The sequence below is a fragment of the Oratosquilla oratoria genome, unplaced genomic scaffold, assembly GCF_046742065.1.
Source record: "Oratosquilla oratoria isolate Oo_2021 unplaced genomic scaffold, ASM4674206v1 SCAFFOLD103, whole genome shotgun sequence".
Lineage (NCBI taxonomy): Eukaryota > Metazoa > Arthropoda > Malacostraca > Stomatopoda > Squillidae > Oratosquilla > Oratosquilla oratoria.
Genome location: NW_027467460.1, coordinates 236,321 through 247,500, shown reverse-complemented (window position 1 = coordinate 247,500; position 11,180 = coordinate 236,321). Strand labels below are relative to the sequence as shown.

General features: G+C 43.9%; 1 protein-coding gene across 1 annotated transcript in view; it reads left to right on the top strand.

The window, feature by feature from the left end:
- LOC143022492 (uncharacterized) overlaps positions 1 to 8,455 on the top strand; it is a 20,208-nt gene extending 11,753 nt beyond the window's left edge. Inside the window, exons 4-6 of the mRNA XM_076180716.1 lie at positions 2,322 to 2,447; positions 3,684 to 3,772; positions 8,403 to 8,455. Coding sequence (XP_076036831.1) covers positions 2,322 to 2,447; positions 3,684 to 3,772; positions 8,403 to 8,455 — 268 coding nt within the window. The remainder of the gene's footprint in view (positions 1 to 2,321; positions 2,448 to 3,683; positions 3,773 to 8,402) is intronic.
- The last annotated feature ends 2,725 nt before the right edge of the window (positions 8,456 to 11,180 follow it).

Sequence of the window (11,180 nt, the reverse complement as noted above, 5' to 3'; positions counted from 1 at the left end):
CGGAGAGGGGCTCGCGGGGGAGCCCCTCGGCGGAGAGGGGCTCGCGGGGGAGCCCCTCGGCGGAGAGGGGCTCGCGGGGGAGCCCCTCGGTGGAGAGGGGCTCGCGGGTACGCGGGGGAGCCCCTCGGTGGAGAGGGGCTCGCGGGGACTCTATCGACCTTTTAATCTGATCTTTAATCTTGAGGTTAGACTTGCAGTGGTCATTGACTGAAAATAATCACGGCAGAATACTTCATCTCCATTCCTACCCAAGTGGAAGATTAGGGTCTGTTCTATAGCTCGACTAAAGTTGATTGTAACCCCCCACGAGGGAGCCCCCTCGTGCGGGGGCTCCCTCCCCAGCCCCCTCGTGCGGGGGCTCCCTCCTGAGCCCCCTCGTGCGGGGGCTCCCTCCCGAGCCCCCTCGTGCGGGGGCTCCCTCCCGAGCCCCCTCGTGCGGGGGCTCCCTCCCCAGCCCCCTCGTGCGGGGGCTCCCTCCCCAGCCCCCTCGTGCGGGGGCTCCCTCCCGAGCCCCCTCGTGCGGGGGCTCCCTCCCGAGCCCCCTCGTGCGGGGGCTCCCTCCCGAGCCCCCTCGTACGGGGGCTCCCTCCCGAGCCCCTCTGTACGGGGGCTCCCTCCCGAGCCCCTTTGTACGGGGGCTCCCGATTCCCTCCGAGCCCCCTCTGGCGGGGGCTCCCTCCCGAGCTCCCTCGTGCGGGGGCTCCCTCCCGAGCCCCCTCGTGCGGGGGCTCCCTCCCGAGCCCCCTCGTGCGGGGGCTCCCTCCCGAGCCCCCTCGTACGGGGGCTCCCTCCCGAGCCCCCTCGTACGGGGGCTCCCTCCCGAGCCCCTTTGTACGGGGGCTCCCGATTCCCTCCGAGCCCCCTCTGGGGGGGCTCCCTCGTGCGGGGGCTCCTTCCCGAGGCCCCCGAGTCCCCTCGGGTGGGGGCCCTCCACCGTGTTTACCTAAGTGGAAGAGAGGCAAGGCAGATTGGGGCCTGCTCCATAGCTCGACTAAAGTTGATTGTAACGTCAAACAATTTCAAAGTCCTTTATCAGCATTTAAACATCTTATGAATATTTTGATGTATGGAGCCACGATGTCTATACCTAGAACATCAGGCAGTCCTCGTAATCCAATAGTTTCTTAGAGGAACAATTCTTTGGCATTGATCCGGAAAATAACGAACTTGTTACAAAAGATATCGTAGATACCCTTGTCTTGTTAATAAAATTACCCATAGAAGAGGTCTTGCAAAAGAGAACATTTAAAGAAGCAAGAAGGGAACTATTTATTAGATATATCTGCGATTTAGAATACGATACTCTTATCTCTGCTCTGGAATAGAATAGAAAAATTGCAAAGTAAATATGTATCATTTACAGTTTAAATTAAATTTATTTCCGGACAGTTTGAGACCATTGTTTCTTGTCTGATTCTCATTCAATGTGAAAATTTTGTCACTTTTAATGTTGTCAATTCCCTTTAAAATCTTAAAGACCTGTATCAAGTCACCTCTGAGTCTACGCTTTTTTAGGGAAAACAGATTCATATGTTTTAGCCGATTTTCGTATGATTTATTTTTGATATTTGGAATCAGTTTTGTGGCTCGCCGTTGTACTTTTTCCAGTCTGTCAATGTCTTTAATGAGATTCGGTGACCATACGGAAACAGCATATTCCAAATGTGGACGAACTAACGATTTATATAGCTTGTTAATGAGTGATGGACTTTTGAAATCAAAAGATCGCGCAATCAGTCCTAGAATTTTATTTGCTTTCTCAGAGGCTGAAATACACTGCTTGGATGATTTGAGGTCGTTACTGATAATTACGCCGAGATCTTTTTCACTATTCACTTTTGTTAACGAATTTCCAAATAACTTGTAATCGTAGTTACTGTTATTTTTACCTATGTGCATTACCTTGCATTTACTTGTGTTAAATTTCATTAGCCACTTTTCAGACCATTGCTGTAATTGATCTCAATCTTCTTGAATATCTAATTGGTTTGAGTGATCATTTGCCACTCCGCACAGTTTTGTATCATCAGCAAATTTGGAAACAGTAGATTTTAGTCCCTTGAAGAACTCGAACATGCAATATCTTTACCTTTACCAACATCTCCAGAAGATATTATTGATCCCATGAATTCAAACCTGCCGCCAAGTAACAAAAAATTCCTTTTAGACATTTTTAATATTTGATGGAGTACCGGAACTTCTCCCAAATCACGGAAAATTGCAATAGTTGTCCCTATCTTAAAACCTCTAAAAGACTTCAGTCTTCCCCATAATTATAGACCCATATGTTACTTGAAGTTTAAAAGTCTTTTATCAAATAGGCAGTTCGGTTTTCGAAAAAATCGAAGCACCATTGACCCTTTAACCATTCCCTCTAGGGAGAGCCACAGTGCTTTTGTAACACAAAAGAAGACTATGGCTGTATTCCTCGATTTAGAGAGCCTACGGTACTACCTGGTGAACTGGCATTTTGTTGCAACTTGTTGAATGGAGTATTGTTGGTAATATGTTCTATACCTTGAAAGATGTTCTTTCAGAAGGCTATCCAAAGCCGGGTCCACACTTGTTGCATTTCCACGTATCGTATCATCTTTGCGTATCACCTAGTGATACGATACGGTGCAACAGGGTATTGTACCCACTTGTTGCGTATCCGCCTGTTGTATACGGATACGCAACAAGTGGGTACAATCGTGGCTAAGATTGTTTGCAGGTAACATTCAAAGTTCAAATTAATTTCCTCATTACTTGGAGTGTGGATGAGCACGTAAGCAAGGATGTACTCTTGTTCATTTGTTCGCTTCAGTGGGCATAAAAACCTGTACGCACGATTGATCATTGTCTGTCTACCTGGTAAAGTCCGTGTATCGCACACATGAGTAGTGATTAGCAAGAATCACGTACGGGGAGTCGTCAACTAGCGGTGGTCGACAACGCAACCCCAGGCGACAGGCATTGTCTGATGTGGGTGAAGTACAGACACGAGCAATCCAATCATTTGCCCGCCTAATTTGCCAGAGTGCCTGTCGGGAAACGCGAGATCGTCTATGCGAGCCTTTAAGGAAATACGTTAAAGGAATTTCCTCGTTAACGTGGCTGCCATGAGGATTAATGTTTGTGCAAAAGAGTGCAAATTGATCAATAGCCGTACACCAGTGTAACCATCGAGACAATACTCTCTAAAAGACTCCCACCCCCTTTCTCAACACTGTACGAGAATTAATCTAATTTTCAACACGACTTTTTTTTTTGGGGGGGGGCATCTCCACATTTTGCACTGTTTTGCAATTTACTAATGCCCATAATCTAAAGATTATACCCCACATCCGTGCTGACCCGGAAATTAAGTAGCTTGCTTCCATAGTCTGTTCTCTTCCCATCCCCTCAACTCCCGTCTAGTTTCCGTCCCCCCGTGTCCCCCACACCCGGAACTTTTCCCCCCTCCTTGGTTAATTCATCCTTCACCATTGCTTCAATCTCCCCCACCCACCAAAGTTTCGTGACCCCACTGTCCTCCGTCGCCTCGTGCTCTACCGTTCCTCCTCCGACCAGTAGTAGTAGTATCAACTCCTACCTTGAACGTATAAACGCATTTGCAGTTATTGCCCATGTTCGAGATGAAGTTGAATAAATCGCAGGTAACACATGAAAGTTCAAACGCATTGCCTTGTAATTCCTTGTAGTATTACAACTCTGCGTGAGCATCAGCACATAGTTAAGGGTGTACTATTGAGTTATATGATTCAGTTCAATGGGTTCAAGAAACTTCTACGTTAGTGTGAGGCTGTCAAGGAAAAAAAAGAGTGCAAATTGAAAAATAGCCTTTCACCAGTGTGTAACTATCGGGGACACTACATGACATGTAACCCCCCCCCCCAACACTTTTTAACTAGAATTTAACTCTTGATTTTCGACACTAATGGCCGTATCCCTCATCGTTTTTGTTATCTCCATATTTATTCATGATGTTTTGCAATTTATTCCTATCCATAACCCAAATATTGAACCACCCCCTATTCCTAACCAAGGAATTTGCACTGGCTTCCTCCCCTAGTCTCGACCATCCCCCCACCCCCATCTAGTTTGACACACGTCTAGTTTCCCTCTGCCCATCCTCCCATATCCCTACCGTGTCCCCCGCACCCGATAGCCTTGCATTCCCCCCCCCCCATCGCTTTGTCAAAACCGTCCCCCACCTCCCATCACCCCTAACCCGTTGACGCCGTTGGGGGCCAAAGGTGACGACAGCCAAGGAGGCGATGTCGACGGGACACTGACAATTTCTATTTTGATGATCTTGCTTCTCGGCTGCTGGCACAACAAATTGTATTGAGGCCTATTTCTTCAAACTATTTCGTTGTTCCCTCCATCTTTTGGTTTGTTGATGGTGTGACGCCTATGGGGAAGGGCCAGGTTCAAAACTAGAGTTCTGTTTAAGAAATATTATTTCCTTCAAAAAATAAAGATACAAATAAACAATCATCGAAAAATAGAAGTCGCCAAAACTAGCGAAAAGTACAATGTCCGTAACACGTAAATTCACAGAACATAAAAGGCTAGTATTGCCAAGACACGTAAATATACAAGTGTCGATCAAATATCGACAATCAATAACAAACAAAAATAGTCTTAAAGACAATAAGTGGTAAGGTCGAGAAATATCGACCATCAGAATGGAAACTAAATCCTACGTAATAATTTACGTAAAAAAATAACAAAGTCGAGAAAATTCTACGACTAAGTCTAAGTCCGACAAAAATGGACACGAGCAATGAGGCTCCGATAGGCAGAGTCCACAAAGAATCGAGAAAAAAAAATGTCTAAGTCCAAACGTAGAGGACACGAGTGCGATGGGGGCTCTGAGAGGCAGAGTCTGGAATTCTGGAATTCAAGAAAAGACCACCTCGCTTGCGCGGGATCGGGTTTTGTGGGAGGGGAAGAACGTCTGTTAGAAAATGAAAAGATAGTAGTGTATAAAAGAGGGCTATTGCCACCGGGCGAATCGCGAGCAATTAGGGGCTAGATTGTTGTCATGGCATAGGAGGACTTGACCAGGAGCTTGGAGGGAAGCGCCCGACGCCGGAGGTTAGGGGGTTGGGAATACCAACGGGGTTAGGATCACCAACGAAAGTTTAGAAAATGGTAGGAGGCGTAGTAGTAGAGAAAGGTGGAAAAACGGAAAAATCTTTAGTGGGAGGTAAACTGAAATGAGAAGATGTAGTAGAAGAGAAAGTTAGAAAGGAAGCGAATTTTAGTCGAAGAAAAAGTAAGTGTTTATGTTTGTGCGTGATTTGTGGCTCTGTTCGTGAGAGGTGTATGTGTGTATCTTACGAGAAGTGAGTTGATTTCACTTTCCGCGTGTAGAGGGCGAACCTGATAAGCCACAGGTGGGGCGAGCGTCCCCTGATTATCCCCAGGTTTTGGGTTTGAAGTCCTTTTAGAGCTGATCAAGGGGCGGAGCGAGGGGGGGGGGCAGACGGGCGGTGTACACCCGCCTGCCGACGTCAACGAGAGATCAGTGACCAGAACGGGAGCGGCAAGGAGATAACTCCCCGCCGCCATCGCTGGCGAGGGCGAACCTGATAAGCCACAGGTGGGGCGAGCGACCCCTGATTATCCCCAGGTTTTGGGTTTGAAGTCCTTTTAGAGCTGATCAAGGGGCGGAGCGAGGGGGGGCAGACGGGCGGTGTACACCCGCCTGCCGACGTCAACGAGAGATCAGTGACCAGAACGGGAGCGGCAAGGAGATAACTCCCCGCCGCCACCGCTGGCGAGGGCGAACCTGATGAGCCACAGGTGGGGCGAGCGTTGTCTGTTTATCCCCAGACTGGGTTTGGAATTCGGAAGAGTAGATTCAGTGGCGATGTGAGGGAGGGGCAGACGGGCGGGTGTTGTATGGTCTCTTTCCTTCCAATCACGACTCTGAAAGCAGAGAATTACGCGATTGGGAATTGTGTGTAAATGTCAGAAGTGTAAACTCGCTCACCAGCGTCAGCGAGAGGCCAGCGTTTGGTTGCGGGCCGGTCGGACAGAAAGGTGTCCCAAGTCTCTCCGTCAACCAGCCCGCGGTCAGATTGGGCGTACTGAGAGAGACGATTGGGCCTCTGCTTTGCTAGCGAGAAAGTGTGCATGTGCCTCTTTTCTTCCAAGCACTACTCTGAAAACAGAGATTTACGTGACTTGGGAAATGTGTGTGTGTATTTGTATTGGTATAAACCCGCCTGCCGACGTCAGCGTAGAGGTCGGCCATTGCCAGACCGGCGGCAGCTAGGAGATGAATCTCCCAGCCACCACCGGCCGGCGATGATACTTGGAGCTTGTTGAGAGAGCTGGTTGAAGAGACGTCCGACCTCTAGGAGCGCCTCGTTGAATCTGTCAGACTCTTCTCCGTAAGATCCGGAGAGTTGCCAAGTGTTGCTAGACGCGACGATTAACAAGAGTGTTTAGGAATATTTCCAAGTACATACACGGATATTCTTTACATCAATGAATAGATAATAATATTTGATAAAGTTACCTTGTCAATCTTAGATAAGCAGAAACTTAATAGTTTTTATATGAATATCTATACGTACGTAAATGTAAGTTAGTGACGCAGTTGCCACAATATTGGTTAACACGCAAATTTCTTTAGTGCGCGCGTAAGCTTGCATGCCCACACTGGCGTTTACGGCGTCTGAGAACGACGAAAATATGCAATTACTTTAATCTTACGTAAATCAAATCCTAAGATTGACAAGATAGATCCACAAGGTAATACACATACATAAATTCATATGCAAAGTATAGAATAGTTTGTCAAAGCACAAAAAGGAACGAAATACAATCCGATGAATAGAAATCATCACTTTAAGAGTCTTTAGACGTGGATACACCTCACGTAGGCACAGAACTTTCTCACCGGCGTCCGAAGATTAAGAGAATATGTAATTTATCTTATCTTACGTAAATCAACTCGTAAGATTGACAAGAGAGATCCACAAGACAATAGACATACATAAATCTATATGTAATGTATAGAATATAGTTAACAGTGTACAAAAGGAATGGAATACATCATATATATATAATTCATCACTTTAACAGTACTCTTACATCGATCACTGACAGTTGGATATCGAGAAGTCCACCAAGCCTACCGTGGGAACGGCTGGCATAGTCACGGCAGAATACTTCATCTCCATTTTTACCCAAGTGGAAGATTAGGGTCTGTTCTATAGCTCGACTAAAGTTGATTGTAACACCAAACAATTTCAAAGTCCTTTATCAGTATTTAAACATCTTATGAGTCTTTTGATATATGGGGCCACGAAGACTATACCTAGAACATCAGGAAATCCTTGTAATCCTACAGTCCCTTAGTGGAAGGATTCTTGTGCATTGAGCCGGAAAATAACGAACTTGTTACGAAAGAAATCGTAGATACCCTTGTCTTGTTAGTAAAATTACCTATAGAAGATGTCTTGCCAAACAAGAGAAAACATTTAAAGAAGCAAGGAGGGAATCCTTTATTAGATATATCAGCGAATCAAAATAAGATTCTCCCATCTCTCTGGTCTGGAATAGAATGCGGAAATTGTAAGGTAAATTTATACCATCTACAGTATATTTATACTTAAAGCACAAGGGACACAAATATCTAATACAGGGGAGATAGCCGAAGCTTTTGGCAAGCACTTTGCAAATATATCAAGCGCCCTTCACTCTCCTTCATTTCAAACCATCAGGAACAATAGCACGTTTGTTCTTCCTACTAGCTCTAACTCGGAGGAATATAATCTTTTATTCACCCTTGACGAATTCGAGCACGCAATATCTTTATCTTTACCAACATCTCCAAATATATTATTGATCCCATGAATTCAAACCTGCCGCCAAATACCAAAAAAAATCCTTTTAGATATTTTGAATATTTTATTTTTGAGCACCGGAATCTAAATCATGGAAAATTTCAATAATTATCCCTATTTTAAAACCTCTAAAGACTCCAGTCTTCCTCATAATCATAGACCCATAGCTCTCACGAGCTGTATTAGCAAGACCTACGAGAGATTAATAAATACACGGGTAGTATGGTTTAAAGCCTTTTATCAAATAGGCAGTTCAGTTTTTGAAAAAAAAATCGGAGCACTATTGACCCCTTAACCATTCCCTCTAGGGAGATCCGCAATGCTTTTGCAGCACAAAACCAGACTCTAGCTGTATTTTTTCGATTTAGAGAAGGCCTACGATATTCTGCTCTGCTACAGCTGCCTACCTTCAGGAAGAAGGGATCCTAAGGGAAGCATTCTTAGCCCAACACTATTTAATATAGCCATAAGTAGCCCACTCGAGAGTCACTGTTGGAGTACAAGGACAGTTATTTGCAGATTACTATGCAGTATTTGGTATTGCATCTACAGCTACTGAAATTTCCCACAAGATTCAGGCGACTATTAATGCTGCAAATACTTGACCAAGTACTAGATTTAAAATTCTCCTCCGAGAAAACCAAAGACATTATTTTTTGTCGATTAAGACGCAGATTCCTATACTATTTTTAAATCATTCTATCTTTCCATATGAAGATCGTGTAAATTATCTTGGTGTTGTTTTTGACAAGAAATGAACTTTTACTCAATACATCAATGAAACTGTAAGTAATGTAAAGCTTCGACTAAATATCCTAAAGGAAATTTCTGGTTTTAATTGGAGAGCCTATAGAAGTTCAATTTTAAGAATTTTCCAGGCCTTGTGTCTTAGTAGAATAGATTACGGATGCAGATTTATGGATCAGCAAGTAAGACAACATTAGCTAAGCTGGACAAGGTTCATAATATGTCACTGCGTATATGCAGAGGAGCTTTCCACACTTCTGTGGAGAGCTTGAATGTAGATGCTGGATTTCCTCCACTATTTATTCTCGGGAAAGAGGTTTGTGATACCTATCAAGAGTACTTTCTAATAAGTTCAATCCAAAGTACAAATACGTAAAACGGCCAATTGATAGGACACCACAAACCAAGACTGCCAAGGCCAATTGAAGTTCGTCTGGCATACTCTGCCAATAAGATGGGACTTCAGCAGTGGCAGATTTTGACATCCCTAAATATTCCCCTTGGAAAATAAAAACGTTAATATGCACAGCACGATATGAGAAGAAAAGATATTTGGATGCTCAGCTCGAGGCAAATTTTGTTGAACATGCATCTGAACACTCGAACGCCATCGGCATATATACAGACGGATAAAAAAAAACTGATGGAGTAGGCTGTTCTGGTGATGCCGGACATCGTAAGTAAAAATAAATTACCTGCATTTTCCTCCGTTTTTACAACAGAACTTCTGGCAGTTCTAAATGCCTTAGAATATATATTTTCTAGGTGCTGCCATGGTACGAGTTTTGTTGTATACAGACTCGATGAGTCTCTTATCTTTAGGGAAGTCGTTTCCATCTTGTTATTTGGTCCAAGAAATTAAAGATTGGATTTTCCTGTTAATCGGTAGAAGAAGAGTAAATGTAAATTTTTGTTGGTTCCGTCCCACGTTGGAATCGCCGGTAATGAAGGGGCTGATGTAACAGTCGAGGCAGCAACTAGACTTGACCATTGTTCCAGCAATCCCCATTCCAGATTCTAAGATGATTATATCTTGTTGGAGAGACCAGTGGCAAGACCACTGATCTAGTTTGACAAGTAATCTTTAACTAAAGAGTATTAGACCTGTTCAGTCATGGCTCCACTGCCCAACGAACAGAAGGTCTAGCATTATTTTCACTAAGTTGCGGATCGGTCATACTTCTGCAAACCATAAGTATCTGATGACAAGTGGGGCACAGAGGCAGTTTCCTCAGTGCATTGCCTGTCATGTTGACCTATCAGTTAAACATATCTTAGTAGAATGTCCCTTTTATGGAAACCAATATAGGACTACACTATCGGATAAGTCCTTGGTAGACATTTTAAACGAACATATTGCAGTGGAACAGATTAAATTTTTAAAAGAAATAAATCTGTTTTATAGTATTTAATTTTAGCTGGACTAATTTTAATCGTTATTCATAATCTTGCACTATTTATAAAGTGAGAGTACAGTTAGGGTTAAATGTATTCTACATACCAATATGTATAAGTATTTGCGCATGGGAACGTGTATACAGTATATATACATATATAGGTATATACGTGTGTGTGTATGCGTATGTATATGTTAATACAGTAGTAGTCGATAAGAAGAATAAACTGATAAATATGCGCTGAATGGTTTTATGGCTTCGGGCGCTTGGCTAAAGGCTATAAATCTTGTAAATCTAATCTAATCCCCACCTCCCTTCGTCTCGTGTCCTACCGTCCCCCATCGCCCTGTTCCTCCACCGTCCCCTTCGTCTCATCACCTCGTGCTTCCATGTATAAATCATCGTTCAGTTCACCTCACCCACTTCCGTTCACCACCAAACGAGTACTCTTCGTACTCTCAATATGTCCTCTCCATACCGACAGGAACTCCATCTGGTGCGTGCCCCACCTCCTGTCTTTTGCTGGGTGCCATCCCATGTTGGCTTTCCAGGCATTGAATGAGCAGACAAGCAGTTCTGCTACTTTCCCGTAGCTGGTACTGACGTAATATTCCCGCAGTTTTCTTTGATTTGCAATGACGCTTGAGGTAACTAATTTTTGATGTAAAATATTTGTGACACACTCGACACTAAGCCTTTCTGTTGTCTCCAACTCTAGCCACCCATGTTTTAAAGAAGTCGTTTGACAGACATATTTCTTGAACTATGACGTGTAGACATGATAACTGTGGAGATAAATACTTAAGGTTAGTTCCACTATGTACGATTACTGGATGGCATATTTGAAAAATGTGTACGTATTCTCACTTCGTTTTCTGTCTTCAAAGAACCTGAAGTGGTGACTTAACCATACGTCTTTAGCCATATTTGAAAGGGAAAATCTTGCTTTAATAATACAGGATAACGCTCACCTAAGATGCAATACCCGTTGGTAATAATATGACTCCTCAAAATGTTCACACTGCAGGAACCCGGTGAAATTGCGAAGAAATCGATCTATTCAGACGGTTTTAGCAGGGAATTTCAGACATAGGCTGTGCTGTCTGACACTAGCAACTAATGTTACATCTGTAAGTAAAACACGGTTGCGGTTTAAATTGACAATTTGTCTTCATTTATTGTTCGT